Below are 18488 nucleotides of genomic sequence, written 5' to 3'. Positions count from 1 at the left end.
GGACGGGCGCTCTTCACCTGCAGGTTGTTGGTTCGAGGCCAGGGAGGGAGCGCACCGTAAGGAGCCACGGGCAGTTGCACGTGAGTGGAGGGAAGTGTGTGAAGAGGCAGCGCTCAGCCGCGATCCTCCATTGTTCCCAGAGAGAGACCCCCCCCGGCTTTCGTCCGTCATCATCCATCCATCTCCGAGTCCTGTCGCTCTCTTACTTACTCACTCACTCACTCTCTCTCTCACACACACACACACACAGACAGACAGACAGACAGACAGACACCGGAGTAAAACGCGCTCCTCTCAACATGACCGTGTCCTCGAAACCTCCTCAACCTCACTGCTCTCGCAGGTCGCCCTTCTTACACTGAAACCCCGAGCGGGCGAAGGGCTCCTCTGCTGAGCGTCTCGCTCCGCCGCGGGCTGCCCGCGTGAGCCCTTCCCGGACTGCCTCTGACCGGTTGTAGCGGTACCGTGCCGTAAAGCGCCATTTAAGGGCTCTGCGCGTGCGCTTCGTATCCCTCCGCCGCTCGAGCGGCTCCTCCTGGGGCGCTTTGTTCGCTGCGCCCCGGCGCCGCTCGCCAACTACGCCGCTAGTAGCGATGCCGGCCGGCGCCCGGTGCTGTGCCAAGCCGACTGTGGGGAACATACGGACAGAGGACGCCGTTTTAGCCATTTCGTGTTGCTGGAAATGACAGCGCTTGTGGGAGATAGTGGGACGATTCGAGAACCCGGTGTTTAGCTACCTCGGCTCAGGGACTAACTCTGCTGTGTCGTTAGCGCCTCAGCCTCAGTCTCAGCGCTATTGTCTCGAGCCTCCGCTCCACGGTTACTTTTACACGTCTACGGCGAAACAGGCGCATTTCATTCGTCGTCAGTAATGACGATTGCTGCAGCTGCAGAGTGAGCTGCTGCCTCAGTATCATGCGTGTCGTCTGTTGTTAACTCCTGGGACGAAATGGCGTATCACGCCGGTACCGGGCGGCAGCCGGTGTGCGGCGGTCTCTTCCCGGGCTCCGACTTGGGCCACAAGTACTTCTGCGCCGAGCCCACTGGCGCGGCTCCCGCGGGCCTCAGCGCCGCCCCGACCTCGAGTGGACCCGCTGCGCCGGCCGGGACGCCGCGTCACCCGGCTGCGCTCGGCGGAGGCACCGGCGGAGGAGCTGCCGTTCCGCAGCCGCACAGCAACGCGGCCAGCGAGGTGCCGAGCCCCGCGGAGATGGAACCGGACCGGCCGATCGGATACGGGGCCTTCGGAGTGGTCTGGTGAGTGCTGCGTGTGCTTTGCTGGGCATAAAAAATTAAACAGCTGAGTGTTATTGTGAGCCAGGGGCTCCGCGGCTGTGGGTGGGACGCAGCACCGCCGGGAGATGAATGCCCCGGAGGGGAGGGGAGGGGAGGGGTGTCTCTCCGGACCCTCCATCCGTCCGTCCATCCATCCATCCATCCATCCATCAGTGACGTGACAGTGACTCTCCCCAGGTCTGTGACAGACCCCCGCGATGGGAGGAAGGTGGCTCTCAAGAAGATGCCCAATGTCTTCCAGAACCTGGTGTCCTGCAAGAGGGTCTTCAGGGAGCTCCGGATGCTGTGCTTCTTCAAGCATGACAACGTGGGTATCTCTTTGGCCGTGGAACAGCCACGCTCGAGGTCGTGGGGAGCCCCGAACATGGTCACAGTGTAGTAACATTAAAGGGGTGTGAGGATGAAGAGGGAAAGATCGCATTCCCACTTAAGTCCATGTAACGCCTTCCTGCGGCAATCGGAAGTGGCGTGGTAGCTGTCAGAGAGGTGTATGACACTGACCCATGCCCCCCCCCCCCCCCCCCCCCCCAGGTCTTGTCGGCTCTGGACATTCTTCAGCCTCCTCAGATCGACTGCTTCGAAGAGATGTATCCTTCGTCGATAAGCTCTTGCTCTCTGCGCTTTCCCCCCATTTTACTCGTCCATTCCCACCAAGGGGCCTGTCACTCACCCTTTGTTTTTAACCTCAGGGGTTTGTTCAGTTCTGTGTTTGCTCTCTGCCTCTGCTCAGATAACCTGTTCCGCCGGGTGTTTGCCGCCCTCTCCCGAGAGTGTCCCTGTAGTGTTTCCTTCACCTGAGCTTTGCAGCTATGTCATCACTGAGCTGATGCAGAGTGACCTCCACAAGGTCATTGTGTCCCCCCAGCCGCTCACCACGGACCACATCAAGGTGTTTCTTTACCAGATTCTGAGAGGTGAGTGCAGACGTGAGGCGCACACTCGCACACTCACACGTGCGCACGGAGTCGGGTTAAAAAGTGTCACTGTGCCTTGTTGTAATTCTGCTAAGCCTTTCAGTCAAGTCCATGTCTGGGTGTTCAGTCTCGTTCAGGGTTAAAAATAAATCTAAAGTAGGTCAAAAAAAGATTACACCCCCCCCCCCCCCCCCCCCCCCCCGTGTCTAAATGGTTTTCCGACCTTAGCAGACAGGCAGTAAAAAGTGCTTGTTTGTGGGAAGGATGCTCGTTTTGTACTGTTTCTGGGAATAGGCACATGTGAAGTCACCTTCAGCTCATCTTCCGAACATCTATGCATAATGTAACGCTTACTGGCCAAGTACTTTTGGGAGTTGGACTTGATTGATGCTCATGCAGATGCATTTCACATAAGACAACATCATTAAAGTAAGGAAATGAGCAACAGTAAATAGTGATATTGCTAATAGTACAGTTAAGACTGTACTTTGGCATATGTAAATAATTTGAGCATAGAAGTAGAAAAAAACAACAGTCTTAAGTGTAAAGATGTGTACTAGGTGACACTTAAGGAGCTGGACCAACCAGTGGGAAGTGAACGCCTGTTCAGATGTGCGCTTGGGCTGATGGCACCTGTCATGTTGCACGCTGCCTAACAATGTGTCCAGCGCCGGGGTCTCAGTGCTTACGGCATCTTCGTTCTCATACGCAGGGCTGAAGTACCTTCACTCGGCCGGCATCCTGCACAGGGACATCAAACCTGGGAACCTGCTGGTCAACAGCAACTGCCTACTCAAGGTGTCCCGACGTCGCATCCCATCTTCACTCTGTCCTTCTCGGGCTAAGTGGACGTTGTTGGGAACAGCTGTCGAACTTGAGTTCGGAAAGGCACGCTGGTCTCGCGCTCAAATGAACGCAGGCAGCGTGCTGGAGTGTCGTGAAGTGTTGCGTTCCACCGTCACCCTATCATCTCTGCTCTCAGATCTGCGACTTTGGGCTGGCGCGGGTCGAGGAGCCGGACCCCTCGCGGCACATGACCCAGGAGGTGGTGACACAGTATTACCGAGCCCCCGAGGTGCTCATGGGAAGCCGGCACTATGGGGCAGCCATCGACGTGTGGTCCGTGGGCTGCATCTTCGCCGAGATGTTGGGCCGCCGCATCCTGTTCCAGGCACAGAGCCCCATACAGCAGGTAGCGCTTGTGCACATAAGAGCCTTTTGGTGTGACAGCCGGAGCTGGCGGGAAGGTGACCCCGGTGACCTGGCTAACCGGTTCTGTGACGCTTCCCTCCTGCAGCTGGACCTGATCACAGACCTGCTGGGTACACCGCCCCTGTCAGCCATGGTGTCGGCCTGCGAGGGGGCAAGAGCCCACATCCTGAGGGGACCCCACAAACCGGTACACTTCGCTTTTGCACACCTCCCACATGTGCTGTGTCTCACGCCATCCCTTGTGTGTATTGTAAAGGGAAAGGTCTTGTGGCCTGACAGCTGTGGGCTCAAGTCCCAAATTGGGCTTGAACTTCAGTTACAGCACAGCTGCTACACGTGTGTGCGCTCAGTCAAGTGTGCGTGTTGAAATGATGGCGTGTGTGCCAAGAGCAGTGCCTGTGTTCCCCCCAGCCTTCGCTGTCGGTGTTGTACATGCTGTCGGAAGGCGCGACTCACGAGGCCGTTCACCTGCTGTGCCGAATGCTTGTTTTCGACCCTGTGAGTAAAGCAAGATGTGGCCGTTGGTACCGTAGTGCAGCCCTGTCCGGTTTGAGAGGCGTGGACCCTGAGAGCCCTGAGCACTGACTGCCTTGCTGCCGCCCGCAGAACAAACGCATCTCCGGCAGCGACGCCCTCTTGCACCCGTACCTGGACGAGGGCCGCCTGCGTTACCACACGTGTATGTGCCAGTGCTGCTACTCTGTCCCCAGTGGCAGGGTGTACACGCGGGACTTTGAACCTGAGGCCGAGCGACCCTTCAGCCACAGCTACGAGCAGAGCCTGCTGTCTGTGTGGCAGGGGAAAGGTAGCCAGCCGTCTTGCTGGGAGCCGCATGGCATTGTGGGATTCGTGCACCTTGTGTCTGTTTTAGCTTAAGATGGGCTTCTGTGTGGCAGGGAGAGAAGAAACCAGTTGCGGATAAGCTGAGATTCGCTGCAACGCAGCATAACGTATCGTGAAGCGCCACCTAACAGGTTGTCTTGATGTCCCTCTGCAGAGCTCATCCACCGCTTCATCACGGAGCACCAGCAGGGCAAACGAGTGCCACTGTGCATCAACCCTCAGAGCGCTGCCTTCAAAACCTTCATCAGGTGAGCGGCTTTATGCGAGAACGTTCCAGAACATGGCCCACTTGTTGCGCGTCGACTGTTGACTTGACCATCGACTCTTGTGGTTCGTACCCGTTCACCCCTGTGTCTTATCCACGACCCCCAGGTCCACGGCTTGGCATTCGTCCAAAGTGTCCAGGAAAGAGGAGAGATGAAGAGCATCGCTGCAGACATGAGGAAGGTGGGCGGAGTCTCAGCCTTCGCAGCAGGAGGTCATGTTCGTTCCAAGGAAACGGATGTGAATGGAGTGAGATGCAAAAAACCTCCTGATGGAGAACTTTAGTGACTGCACTGCGATGAGACATTGCAGTGACACATCCCATAGCGCTGCTGGAACCAGTAAACTTGAGTGTGTTTTTCAAACAAGGGAAGAGCAGGAAAACACAGACACGCACACAGACTGTGAACGGTGAGGTGCTCCATGTTAGCGCGTGAACAAATTCCAATGCTTTGTTTTAGATATAGATCTGAAGCCCCTGCAGTGTGAGTTGAGAGCACGACTCCCTGTTCCTCATGTGCTGCCGTGTCCCAACGCCGCGCCGTTCACCGTCATACCTCTGTTCACACACGGCCCTGCTTTTGCTGCCCCGACGCTCAGCCCCCTGTCCCTCTCTGACCTCTGGCTTACCGAGACCTGTATTTATCTAAGTGAGCGAATAAATGGATAGGTAACCTGAGAGTGACCCCATTGCCACTGAGGATTGGGTTCCTGCCAGAGAGGCCATGTGGACCACTGGGGTCCAAGCAGCGCTGCGGAACCAGCTTTGTCGCACTTCACCACACTTTGTCAACTGGGACACCTCCACCCTTTCTTAATTTTTTTTTTTTTTTTTTTAATTTTATTTTAATTTTAAATATGCTCTCTGTTGTGTACAGTATGTTTCTCCTGAGACAGTCCATTTGGTTGGGTAGTTGGTAAATATGATTGATTAGCATTTGATAGCAGCCAGGTGTTTGTGTTCAATTAAATCTATACATCGACGAAAGAAACCGTGAAGAAGCACTGCTGGTGTGCCTGTGGCACTATATCCCGTTTTACTGAGCTGAAGTGTCCGTCATGCCCTGTGTGCGTGCGTGTGTGCGTGCGTGCGCGTGGGGGGAGCACCTTGAAGGGTGTACAATGCAAAACCGCTGTCAATGTTCTCGTTACCTCAAAGACAGGATTGAAAGACAGACCTCCACAAGACTGGCTTGTTTACACGCTACTGCTCTCTATTGTACTGTAGCACTGTTTGACACTGTTTTACTCTGTACTGTAACACTTTTCTCCCCTAATGTAACTCTCCATTGAGAACCCCTCTGTCTCACATGTTCAGAGTGATGGGGGGGAGCTGGGAGTACTGTAATTGCTGCTGATTTTTTTTTTTTTTTTTTCCCCCACCCCCTCCTCCTTTCTAAGGTGGGCTTCAGGGCTTGCTGCAGGGCTCAGGCCCACCTTTGCACACATGGCACCGCTTACACACATGTGTGTGTGCGCGCATGCCTCTGCCGGACTAACTTAACTGTCACGGGTCCGAAATCTCCACTCTAAATGCACCGAAGCCTGCAGGGCTACACTTAATTGTGGCACTATGAATTGGTTGTACATCCAAGGCACGCACTGACCTTCACTGCCCACCAGAGGGGGCTGCAGCTAAGGTGAGAGAGAGAGAGAGAGAGAGATGCACAACCCTGACGCCAGCCAGCCTTCCTCAGAAAGGGATCGAAACAGGTGGATTCTGGGGAAACAGTGTATGGAATGTGATTTGATTTTAATTATTTCTGACCATTTTTTTTTAAACTGTTTCCTTTTGTAGAGCTTTTAGATTTTGTATTTGTGGGACATGTGACTGCTTTTAGTTTAATGGTTCTACTGCTTTGATATTAGTTGTGTTAGATGGGAGAAAGTGGTTTATTATTGTTTCCTCTAGTAATGTTGTGTGTATGAGAGAGAGTATGAGGGAATGATGTGATAAAGTGAAGCATAGAATGGAAAAAAATCTACATGTCACTTACTTCTCTGTCCTATAGCAGTTTCCTGATATTGTTGTGTTAAGATTCTGATAATGAGCACTGTTGGTTTTTATTGTTCTTGGAATTTTTGTTCTTGCCATTGTAAACAATGATTTATTTCTGTTTTATCAATGAATACTTGAATTTCTTTAAAAAAAAAAAATGCAGTGAAGTGGTAAGTAAATGAGTGGAGCTTTTCAGTGTCACTTTCTTAATTGATCTGTTTGGTGCTTTTGCCTTTTTACTGTCTGTGTGTGCGTGCGTGCGCGCGCTCTCACACACCCCCACACACACACCAAAACCTGTAATGTTGCATAATGACAAGATTCAGTATATGCCCTTTGGAAGAAGGGGAACATTTATTTACTGTTGCTAGTTGCTCTGTAGTTTTAACATCTGGCAATTAATTGGTATGGATGTAATGTTTTTAAAGCACTTAATTGGAAATTTTCCCATTTGGACAAGTGTTTGAGGAACCTTTCTCTGGGAGTGAGACTGAAATATTTTACAGGAACTCTTGACTTTGAACTTGTTTGCCGCCTGCCACGTTGCTCAGTGTCCCTTTGTCCCGTTTTTGATTCCGTCTCGTCGTCCTTTTTCTTCTCTTAGCTCTTTGGGCCCGCTTTACATTTACATTTATTACACTTCTGTGAAACTGCAGCAGGTTGAGAAGCAAAACTTGAGCTGGAACCCAGTGCACTTCTTAAAGCTTAATGTGTTACGACCCAGTGGAAATGCTCAACTGTAGGAAGGAGCCTTTTTATTTTGCAGATTTTAAAGGAAGGAGGGGATGTGTCACTTATATTTACATGTACTTATTTATCAGATGCTTTATTCCAAAGCGACGTACATCTCGGTGAAAATAAAATGTGTTCATTACATTAGGAGAAAGAGAAAGGGGTGCAGACATGAGCTTCTTAAGTAAACCTAGTTTGTTTCTTTCCACTTCATGCACCGATGTTCATCGTACGAGTAGGTGCACAAAACTCAGCGTGGACGATTTTTGATCACCTTCTTACATTTTTTTTTTTTTTTTAATTTTTAAAAGGTACACGAACATTTACATAGAATACAAGACAAGACTCGTCTCTGTGAAGCCTCTCTGGGCACCACTTCAAATAACGGATCACTTGGTCCTTCGTGACAGACGTGTACACGGCTTGCTCCTGCAACGAGGGTCTCATTTCAGCTGTTTTCGAATATCTTCGCATTTATTTCTCATTTGACGGTAACCTCTGCATGAGCACGTACCTGCTCACTTTTACCCCTCCGAAACACCGTATTAACCTCCACGAGGGCGGGGCTCCCCCACATTGTTCTCAACGTCCCTCCCCCGCCTGTCCACGGTTAGCCAATCACCGAAGGGCCACCTACATCAGGTCACCCCATGTTCACTTCTGATTGGACGGCTCCTCTGAAAGCCATGGCGAAAGCCAATCGGAAAAAGCGGTGCACGGCGGCTGTCACGCGCAGCCTGTCAGGGGCTGGTTGCTAGGAGGGCCGGCGCAGTTTTGACCGCGAAATAAATCCAATTTATAAGATAACAGTGAGACCGAAAATGTGGGTAAGGCGGCGCTAAGCTGGGGGCATTTAATAACATAAGCGTCTTTTTTTATATTCGGCGTCCACCACGTGCACGTCCGGTACAGAAGCGTGTGAATGACTCGGGTGGCGCGGCGCGGCGCGGCCACGCGTTCCAGTCCCGAACGGTCCAGTTGAGAGGAAAAGCCGTTCGGCCACGAGGCCACGGACGCGGCGCTCGTTCCCGCTCAGGCTCTCTGGATCGGCTCTGGCGCGGAGCCGGGAAAAGGAACCGGCGGCCAGGAGTGACATCACATGTGGAGAAGCGCGCAGATCATGTGTGTCATTGAAGGTCCCGCTGCTCGCGCCAAATCTGACAGCTATCCCCCCCTCCCTCGGTTCCTCCGGTCTCCCCGCCTCTTTCTTCCCTCCTCCCTCCGTCCGCACCCCCCGCACCCCCCGCCTCTCGCCTCACTTGCGAGCGGGGCGGTGTTGTCGCTCGGGGGGGGGCGGAGATAGGCGCCGGGACCCGCTGCTGTCATTCATTCGTTCTCGCGCACACGAGCGGCTCCACACACGACGGCGGGCTGCGGGGGGGATTATGCAGATGTCTCCGTCGGCGGCCAGCTGAGATGAGTGTGTCCGCGGAGGGCTGCGGAGTCCGGGCCACGCGCACCGCGGGGGGTGATGGCGGCAGCCTGAGCGCAGAATAAGCACGCGACGGACGACCGACCGGGGGGCAGCAGGGCAGGGGAGGGAAAGGAAGAGAAGGGAGGGGAGGGGAGAGGAGAGGAGAGGAGAGGAGAGGAGGGGAGAGGAGGCAGCAGCGCGAGGACCGCCGTGCTACAGAGGCGCATCGCGGACGCGCAGGAGCGAAGCAGCCCGCGCGCGCGCGCGCGCACCAGGAGGCGTCGATCCCAAACAAAGGTAACCGCAACGATAATAAGAGGCGAGCGACAACAGCGCTGATGAGCGACACGAGAACGATGCTGACGGTCATAAGACACGTGCATCGTATCCCGGGGGGCGCGATGCCCCTCCGGAAGCGCGCTCTGGGAGCCGGGCCGCGGACGGCTACGGCGAACCCCCGGCCAGTGCGGTGTGGATTTGCGCGTCCACGCGGCTCGAGGGGGGCGAGCCGGCAGCCCGATTAACGGAACCGCGGCAGAGCGCTGGGGACGGGGTGGTGTGCGTGTGTTTGTGCGCGTTCGCGGTGCTGGCGGCCCAGGCTCATGGTGACACATACATGATAGCGCAGCGCCGGACCCGCGTCCATTGTCTCCGTCCTGTCGACACCAGCAGGCTTCATCACACCGCCAGCATCATGAGCAGCATCAGCATCATCGCCGCGAGCAGCGTTGTCATCATCGTCATCGTCACAATGGAGGAAATCCCGGGCAGCGGAGGCGCACGAGCCCCGCGCTCTTCGGTGTGCAGCCTCTCTCTCTGTCACTGACTAGTAATATCATGATCATGATGTGTCCATATATATTAATTAATACGGGCGCGCGCGCTCGCCCGTGATGACCATGCCATGCCTGGGTTATAATTTGGGGCTGATGATGATCATGTCATGACGATTCTCACTCGACGGACGGACGGACGGACGGACGGAGACTCCGGCTCGCGCTCCGCTCCGTCTCCCTCTCCGTTGTTCGCCGCCAGCGGGGCAGCGCACTGCGCATTTTCCCCCGGCGGAGCCCCGGAAGCGGGTCAGAACCGGGTCAGAACCGGGCCGCCGCGCGCTCATTGACCGCGGCGTGAACGGCGCACTATGAATATTATATACAGTCTCTATTGTCCGTCCTTTCATGCGCGCGCCCGCCTGCGTGTGCCTGTGTGCGCGTGTGTGTGTGTCAGCTGGGCTACAGGCACAGCAGCACATTCACGCGAATATTGATACTCCATGATTTGTAGGATTTTATCAATGACACATAGCACACGTTTGATGTTTCCAGAGAAATTTCCAGTCACTGTAGCTACCTGTGGGCCTATGACGGGTCACGCGCCCCTCGCCAACACGCTCGCACGCCCGTGTCGCCCTTAGAAACGGGACCCCTTCGCTGTCGACCCGTCGCCGTGCCGTGCGCGCTCCCGCTCGTCCTCTCCTGTACTTTGTGTCCGTGGCGGTGCGGTGCGGCGCGCTCCCGACATCCCTCTGTAATCTCCCGAAATCTCTGGCGCTCTAATCCCACACAAATCCAGCGGCTGGACAGCAGGGCTTCCCGCGGACAGAGCGGGACGGAGTCTCGGGGAGCGTCCGAACGCCGCGGGGGGCCGCCTTCGTCGAGAGCTTCCCAAATTCCAGGAGACCTGGGGTCCCGGGGGGGTGGCTGTGTAGTCTATGTGTCTCACCCTCCGCTTCCTCTTCTCTCCTCCTGTCCGTCTCCCGCAGATCCTGCAGACCGAGGCTCTTGGACATCATCGCCAGGATTACGAGCTCCTGAGCCGGGGTGGGGGGTGGGAGGGTCACCAGGGACGCACGGCTCGCTCGCCCTTCCTTACACACACACACACACACACACACACACACACACACACACACACACACACACACACACACGCTTTCGGGCAAATAGACGGCGCGCTTGAAGCCACACGGCCGTGTGCAACAATGTGTCCTCCGCTGTGGACTCGCAGTGCAAGAGCACTGTAATTTAGAGACGCGCCAGGACGGCTGGACTCCCTCTGAAGGACGATGCCGACGGTCCGTCAATAGGCCCGTCGCTCCTTCCGCCTGTCGTCTCGTCATTTGAGGAAGGCGCGGCAGTTCTCGGGGGGTTCCAGTCCCACACCCTCGAGGCAGCTTCGGTGGCTCGGAGGAGGAGACGAGCGCAGGGCTCTGCGCCGCTCGGGCCGGGGCGGGACGGCTCTATAGCGTGGCTCCGCCGCGCCGCTCCTCCTCTTCGCTGCCGAGACCCAACCCGAGGGACCATGCTGACGATTCTGGTCGCCGGATCCATCTTCTTCCCGGGCCTCTTCCTGCTGTCCAAGCGGTGCCTGAAACACGCGCCCGGACTGAGATGGAGCGAAGGTGACGCCGTTATCGTGTCCGCCAGGTGAGTGGGATCGCTGCCTAGCAAAAGCAGAGCAGGGGAAGGAAGGGAGGTGGACCTTCTGTCAGCCCTGAAGAGTGAAATGATTCTTCACCACGTTCCAGTTTTTCCCCTCCCATCGTACGTTGGATCTGTATTGGTTCAGTGCGTTCAGAGGTCAAAGGTCGAAGCTCTCGGACTTACAGTTCTGCTAACTCGTGCTTCTCTGTCTCTCGCCCTCTCAGGCTCGTCTCGTCCATCCAGGCCATCATGGCCTCTACGGCCGGGTACATCATCGCCACCTCCTGTGAGGACATCATTGAGGACCAGTAAGTGGAGGGGAGGAAGGATCGAGACCCGTTATGGACGTGTCCGATGTCGCTGTGTGCAGACCAGGTGTTTTTGCATTTTACCCCTTTATTTCCCCTTTCGTTACATTTCCATTTATTCCGCGAACAGACACTCTTTTGCTCAGTGTAAAGAGAAGGCCGTCAGCCGCAGACGAAGAGCTTTACACTCAGTCACAGGACTGTGGACACACAGCTTGTATGTCTCACACCACCACGTTGCTGGTTCACATCCCTCCAGTAGCTCCTATAGGGGTGTCATTGAAATAGCAAAACCCTAGATAATCGTAGCAGAGGGTGCTGGACTCATTCATGGAGCTTTCAGGAGATCAGGAGAGAAGTGACCCTCAAAGATGTCGGTTTGAGACCCTTCTCCAGTGTGGGAGGGGCTCAGCTGAGGGACACGGGGAGCTTGTTATGCAATATTAGGGGGAAAAGTGAGAACATCCAGGCTTTCAATTCTGGACCCTTGAGAGTTTTTATGCCTCTCACTCTAAGCAGAGCACATGTGTGGCTGTAGAGATGTAGGCAGAGACAGGGAACCGCAGTCACCCCCCCTCCCCCAGGGGACAGTTGGACAGCCAGATTCCCTCAGCAAGGGGCCATGTGCCACTAGGGAGGTCCCAGCGCTGACACACACCGAGCCTGGTGAAGAGGGACTCGGCTGTTTGTGTTGATCGAGCAGTTTAGAGCGTCACGGCCCATCTGTCGGTCCGTCCGTCTGTCGGTCAGCGAGTCAGTCCGTCCATCAGTTTGTGTGTCAGTCTGTCCATCAGTCAATCAGTCAGTCAATCAGTCAGTCAGTCAGTCCTTGCTTCCTTCTATGCAGAAAGGTTCACTTTCATGAAACACTCACATGTTCCTGTTATACTGCAGCAGAATGTGGCCATGTGATTTAGGCTGGATTGTTGTGTGTGTGTGTGTGTGTGTGTCCTGTATGAAAGGACACCGTCTTCTCACTTTGCTCACCTCGCGTCCTTGTTAATCTAATTAAAATCTCAACCTAATTAGTTTCTATCCAGGAAATCCAGGAAGTGTTGTCACAGTTCCTAAGAGGGCATGTGGAGGGGGAGCGGGAGCAGTGTGTGTGTGTGTGTGTGTGTGTGTGTGTGTGTGTATGTGTTCGTCCCAGGGCTCACGCCAAGGTGCAGGGTCAGCCGTTCAGTCCTAGCAGGAAGAGCTCAAAATAGGTGTGGAAACCTTGCAGGTGTCCCATGAGGAGCGATGACCTTCGGGGTTCTCTGCTTCGCGTTTCACTTTGGAAATGGAGACCTGAACACACACACACACACACACCCAACAGGATGCCAGGGTTTCTGTCACGGTGACGACGAGACATGTGGACAGAAGTGTGTTAGCAGGAAGCACAGGAAAGTCCTCCGAAGGATTCATTGTGGGAACTCCTCGGTCGCTCTAAGGATGCTGTGGAAGCAAACACTCGAACCCGGACACTGTGCTGCACCCGAAAAGGGTCCAAGGGCAGGATGTGTGTGTGCGTGTGTGTGTGCGTGTGTGTGTGCGTGCAGCCGGCATGGGCTGTGCGTTGGGGAGCGTTTCGCACAACTGCAGGCCAATTCATTCCCCCGGGGATGGTTGACACACGCGGTCCCAGGGTGCCGCGGCACGTGCTCGACACACCCCCCGCGCAGAGGGAGTCCTCGCGTGAGACGGCGTGTCTCACATCTCTGCCGCATCCACGTGGGACCCGGACCATCACCTGCTCTCCTCCCTCTCTCTCCCTCCTGCAGACACTGGCTCACGAGCTCCTACATCCTCTTCGCCGTGCCGTACTTCGTCTACGACATCTACGCCATGTTCATGTGCTACTGGTACAAGCTGCAGGTCAAAGGTCACGAGGACAAGTCGAACCCCAGGGCGCTGAGCGTGGCCTTCACCAGCTACCTGCGCCGGGAGTTCCTCATGGTGCTGCACCACGTTGTCATGGTCACCGTCTGCTTCCCTGTCTCTGTGGTAACTGTCGCCATGGCGTTTTACGAGTTCACTTGAAACGAGTCGGTTAACAGAGCTGTGTGTGGACTGTCGGAATGAGGGGGGGTCACGTTGTGGGGGTGGTGCTGGTCACTTTTTAGGCGACCGAACGCACACTCTGCGGCTCCCCCAGGCTCCTACACGAGCGGCCGTCACCACAAGGCCTTCAGCTGCCCCTTCTGCCGTGTCGCGGAATGCTTTTCCACCACCTGCTTCCCCGTCTCCATGGAAACAGCCGCTGTTAGGAGCTGCTTAGCAACACAGCTTCAGCATCTCCTCAGTTTCCATGTGTTGATGTGGATTGAGAGGAGGAGGAGAAATGGAGAAGAGACAGTAGAGGGTTGGTGATTCCCAGATTCCCACATTTCGCTGCTCTTAGGACAGGGCCTTTGACCCCCCCCAGTCCCCGTCCCCGTCCCCGTCCCCCACCCCAGCTGGAGGGGAAAGGCACGTGTAGCGGACAGACGGCATTTTCCAGGAGTCAGGCCTTTGCTCACCATACAGTGTTTGTACCTCGTACCCTGTGTGTGTGTGTGTGTGTCTCTGTGTGTCTGCATGTGTCTATGTGTGTCCTAATACTGCGCTCTCCTCTCCCCCCAGTTCTGGCGGCAGGGGAGGGGCGACTACTTTCAGGGCGTCATGTTTCTGGCGGAAGTCAGCACTCCATCCGTCTGCCTGGGAAAAATCCTCATCCAGGTAATCACTGACTCTGCTCACGGTAAACACGTGTTCACCCCAGTGTGTGTGCGCGCATACACCTGTCTGTGTGCTTGCGTGCCTTCAGAAGGGCACACCATGTTTGCCCAGGTGCGTCACAGCTCGGTAAACGCTCTGTCGCGGAGCCCTGCTCCCTGGGGACCCTCTGCTACCCCCCACCCCCCTCCCACCCGGGCCGAAGCTCACTTGTGTTACGCTGTGCTTTGGGGCGGGGGGGTCGTTCTCGCTCGGCTCTCGGCTTTCGCTCGTCCTCTTACCCGCACGCGAGCGGCTGTTCCTCGGGTGAGTCTGAGCTACCGGGCTCTGGGTACGAGTGGCCCTCTCTGTGCCACACGCACATACACACGCACAGAGCAGTGTTTTAAAAACAGGAGCTGGAATGTGTCACTTTCTATTTGTCACTGTCATTGTCTATTAAGTGTCGCTTCCTTTCTTCTTGACATCTGGGTGTCGTTGGAGCTCCATCACACTTCCTGTCACCGACACAGCGCTCTCACACTCTGGTCCTGTTTCCGCCTCCTGTTAATCACCACTAATGATGAGCAGCCTTCCTTGTGCCCCGATCCCCAGTTTCTGACCCTTCTCTCTCTCTCTCTCTCTCTCTCTCTCTCTCTCTCTCTCTCTCTCTCTCTCGCAGTACAAGCAGCAGCACACCCTCCTTCATAAAGTAAACGGATGTGTAATGCTGGTCACTTTCTTCATCTGTCGAGTCCTGCTCTTCCCCTACCTCTACTACGCTTACGGCAGGTACGTTCACACCCTCCCCTCCCCTCCTCTCTCTCTCTCTCTCTCTCTCTCTCTCGCTCTCTCTCTCACTCTCGCTTGCTCGCTGGCTCTCTCACTCCTTCTTTCTCAGGGGGGGGGGTCAGTCTTCAGCGAGGTGTGTGACCTCAGTGGATTGATGTGGGGGGTGGGGGTGAGTCGGTGGTTCGCTGGGGACTGAGGGCAGGCTCCACCCCCACCGCACTGGGCCTGCTGAGACCCATTGATCGCACGCTGCAGAACTTCCCTAATGCACTGTACTTAATTCTGCACGTCAGCAGTTCAGCATGCTCACACACACACACGCGCGCGCACCTACGAGCTCTGCTCCGTACGTCGGCGCTCATGCGAGGTTGAATCTCGGCCCACGTGTGTGCGAGGTGTGTTTTGCGTGTGTTGCAGGTACGCCTCCATCCCGCTCTACATGGTGCCATTCTCAGTGCCCTGGCAGTGCAACCTGGGCGCCGCCCTCCTCATGGCCCCCCAGGTCTACTGGTTCTCCCTCATCTGTCGCGGGGCCTTCCGCCTCTTCGCCGGATCCTCGCGGAGCCGCGCCGCACCCCCCGCCGTCAAAGCCGGGTCCGCCGGCCACGCCCCGCTGTCCCCGCCCGCCAACGGCTACAGCCCCCGCGAATCGGAGAGAGAGACGGACACACACTGAGGGGGGGATGGGTGGGATGGGGTGCGGTTGGGGGGATGGGGTTGGATGTTTGTGGAGGAACCTACAGGAAGTCAGGGGAATGTACCAAACTGTTTTTAATTCATCTTATTTATTGGTTCATTTGTCTGTTTATTTATGTTTATTTATGTTTATTTATTTTGAGTTGATACCGAACCAGCGGAGGACGGTTTCTCAGCTCGCCACAAACGAGACGTGCAGATGTGCTGAACTTTGGGAACCGTGGGATGGGCTGGATTCCTCTCTGTCTCTCACCAGCCCGTTACGATAGACCACGTGAGACTGGGTTTCGGGGGAGGGGTTGTCGGGGGTTCTGGGCGGCTGAGCGCTGACCCATCGCACGGCTTTAGAGCGGGCGAGCGCCGACGCGAGACGAGATGCGCAGGATGAGGGCGCCTCCCACCAGGAAGGAACCCGTCCTTCGAGTGACGGAGAGACATGGGCCACTTGGAGGGATCACACTGATGTGGTGCAGGCAAAAGGAGCAGAGCTTCTCACTGGGCCCCGTTACAGGTGGCGCAGCGCTGAGTGAGAATGTACCATACTGTACGGGGTTAGTGAAGAGGAAGAGGAAAAACATGCTGTTTTTGACATGATGTCGATCTGCTGTTGGCGCTCTTACTCCAGAGTGGCGACTTTCACTGACTCCGTAGCGCTGTAGGAGTATCGTGTGCACTCACTCGCACACGCGCACACACACACGCCCACACACACACACACACACACACACACACACACACAAAGAGTTTGCTTCAGGAAAAAGATGCCCGCGTTTTCCTGGGACTGTGTCATGCTGCCTTATGCCTCCTCACCTGTGCTCCTTGTGCACCTCCAGCAGGGACAGTGATTGGCGGGGACAGGGACTGGGAACAGAAGAGGGACAGAGACAGGCATGGGGGACGGCAACGGAGTGTTTCTCCAGAGCCGCAGTGTGACCAGTGTAAATAGCAAAAAGTACTTTTATTTAATAGTGTCAGTCATGTGTTAGTTCTCATTTATGTAATGATACAATTTATTACCTCATTTAGTGTAGACATAGTGTATTTATTTGTTTTTATTTATTCATGAGCTGTGATTTCCGTTTTCTTAGTACAGGTCGTCTCTTTTAATTTTAGACGCAGATGTTTTCTGCTAGCGTGCGTCGGTGGCGGGGGTGCGGGGGGAGCGGGAGGGAGCAGAGGGCATCGCAGGATGCCACAAATAAGGCAGAATGACACACGAGACCCAGCGCCGTCCTTCCCAGCACCCCGCGCATGTCCACTAGGCTTCCTTCCTTAGACGTGCATGAGCTACGGGGCAGACGGCCGACCGCAGGTGTGGTTGCGAGTGTTTCGCCCCTTTTCTCTCCAGTGTCGGGACACGCACGCCCTGCCGTGACGCAGTATTATGTAGCTTAGGAGATGTGAATAGGTGCGGTACGTAATGTGCGGACACGAGTGCCTGGCGGCACGGTCAAGAACTACCGAGATACTTTAAAGGCCGGAGTGTGTCCAGCAGCGACTCACTCGACAAGCACGCGCCCTCCGTCCGGGCCCTTGGATTCCCGGCCTGTTTCCGTGTGGAAGTGTCCTACCCGGTTCCGCGTCTCCGGGGTCCGGGGGTCCCGGTGTCTCGGTCCAGCAGCACGTTCGCGGCCACACGCCTGCAGCGGTACTTCCGATACCGTACCGCGGGAAACACTGGCGTGTCGACGGACACGTGCTCTGTGGGACTCGAGCGAGGAGAGCGGAGCGACGTGCTGCCGCGTGCCCCTCTCCGCCGCACGGTACCCGCTCCACTGACATTGTAACTCCTGCACGATAGCAACGAGAGCATTGTACCTTTCATTTGAGGGGAAGAAATCTTCCCACTTCTAGCACATGCTATGGTACCGGCAGTTGTCATTAAAAGTATTTAAACAAGCGTACTGTTATCTTCCATAACCTCTTTTCTTTTGTTATTTATCTATTTATTTTCGAGGTTTAGAATGTACATATTTATACATATATAAATGATATATATACTGTTTTGGCTTCTGTCCCTGTTGACTGCTATCTAAAGGCTGTACCGTATCATATTCTCTTGGCTAAAATATACTCGGATGCCCTCTCTTTCCTTGCTTGTGTGAACTCATTATTCGGTGCAGGAGCCCCGTTCGGAGCGTTTTGGACACACGAACACACACACGCACACAGTAGGCCACTGGTGCCGTCCACATAGCCCCCGATGGGTTCCGTTGTGCTGCAGGCCAGCAGAACCCAGCTCCTGTCCAGTGTCCTGCCCTTGCGGAGGTCCCAGCTGTGCTCGCGCACACACACACTGCACAATGTGCAAATACACACTGCATGCAATCTCACTGCGGCTACCCCACCAAAATGTTTTCTCTGCATCTGCCAAGGTGGTCAATATTTAATGCGGATGTTGTTGGTAGCTCGAACCCGAGCGCAGGGGCCCTTCTGAAAGGAGCTCAACCGTAAGTAAGCCGAAGCGAGAGGTGCCGGTGGGCCGACGCGGCGACCCCCTGTGCTGCCCCGTCTCTGACAGCAATGACCAAGTGAGCAACGACGCGCTCCGGCGTAACGGACAGAAGTGCGCGTCGGTGCTGAGCGCTCCTTCTGCACGCACGAGGCACGCCGCTAGGAGAGTTAGTTCCCACGGGGCAATGCGGCAGCGCTCGAGCACAGAGGCCCGCACACTGACCGCGGGGGGAGCACAGAGAAAGGCCTCGCACTTGTTCTGGTCATTATGCGAGGGCTCAGCTGTATTGCGCACCGATTTCTTTTTGGCTGTTTTCCTTATTTAGGCTGTTAAGCAAAGGGAATTATTAATATTTGAGACGACGAAGCCGGAGGCCTCAGCACCGCTGACCCAGGAGAGGAGGCCCCCTCCCGCACCGCTTATTTATTCAACGCGTTCCTGATGACGAATGGGACTTT

At 55.4% G+C, this 18488-nt stretch overlaps 2 protein-coding genes across 3 annotated transcripts; both read left to right on the top strand.

Moving 5' to 3' along the window:
• Window positions 1–32: 32 nt before the first annotated feature.
• nlk1 (nemo-like kinase, type 1) lies at window positions 33–6576 on the top strand. Its single transcript, XM_029253910.1, has 11 exons — window positions 33–1257; window positions 1474–1603; window positions 1828–1883; window positions 2104–2210; window positions 2923–3008; window positions 3193–3402; window positions 3508–3609; window positions 3834–3920; window positions 4029–4227; window positions 4420–4513; window positions 4638–6576. Exons 1-11 carry the CDS (start codon window positions 950–952, stop codon window positions 4684–4686), a joined length of 1428 nt encoding a protein of 475 aa, XP_029109743.1. The 5' UTR covers window positions 33–949; the 3' UTR covers window positions 4687–6576.
• A 1965-nt stretch (window positions 6577–8541) lies between these two features.
• Window positions 8542–17653, top strand: tlcd3ba (TLC domain containing 3Ba). Of its 2 annotated transcripts, XM_029253935.1 has the most exons (7): window positions 8542–8971; window positions 10440–11103; window positions 11325–11408; window positions 13175–13397; window positions 14016–14111; window positions 14770–14879; window positions 15297–15707. In XM_029253935.1, the coding sequence occupies exons 2-7, from the start codon at window positions 10979–10981 to the stop codon at window positions 15553–15555; spliced, it is 897 nt and encodes a 298-aa protein (XP_029109768.1). In that variant the 5' UTR covers window positions 8542–8971; window positions 10440–10978; the 3' UTR covers window positions 15556–15707. The 2 variants fall into 2 exon arrangements, with proteins under 2 accessions (XP_029109768.1, XP_029109767.1); XM_029253934.1 differs by lacking the exon at window positions 14770–14879 and having other exon boundaries at window positions 15297–17653.
• The last annotated feature ends 835 nt before the right edge of the window (window positions 17654–18488 follow it).

Source organism: Scleropages formosus, chromosome 8 (genome assembly GCF_900964775.1).
Source record: "Scleropages formosus chromosome 8, fSclFor1.1, whole genome shotgun sequence".
NCBI classification, from domain to species: Eukaryota; Metazoa; Chordata; class Actinopteri; order Osteoglossiformes; family Osteoglossidae; genus Scleropages; species Scleropages formosus.
Note: the sequence above shows the minus strand (reverse complement) of the source record. Positions and strands in the feature narration are given on the sequence as shown.

Excerpts from the sequence above, each read along its gene's own strand:
- nlk1 (XM_029253910.1), top strand. The coding sequence starts at position 950 with ATGGCGTATCACGCCGGTACCGGGCGGCAGCCGGTGTGCGGCGGTCTC. Across the intron at positions 3,009-3,192 it reads ACAGCAACTGCCTACTCAAG|ATCTGCGACTTTGGGCTGGC; the intron begins GTGTCCCGACGT and ends CTCTGCTCTCAG. Across the intron at positions 4,514-4,637 it reads GCCTTCAAAACCTTCATCAG|GTCCACGGCTTGGCATTCGT; the intron begins GTGAGCGGCTTT and ends CACGACCCCCAG.
- tlcd3ba (XM_029253934.1), top strand. The coding sequence starts at position 10,979 with ATGCTGACGATTCTGGTCGCCGGATCCATCTTCTTCCCGGGCCTCTTC. Across the intron at positions 13,398-14,015 it reads TCTGCTTCCCTGTCTCTGTG|TTCTGGCGGCAGGGGAGGGG; the intron begins GTAACTGTCGCC and ends CTCTCCCCCCAG. Across the intron at positions 14,112-15,296 it reads TGGGAAAAATCCTCATCCAG|GTACGCCTCCATCCCGCTCT; the intron begins GTAATCACTGAC and ends CGTGTGTTGCAG.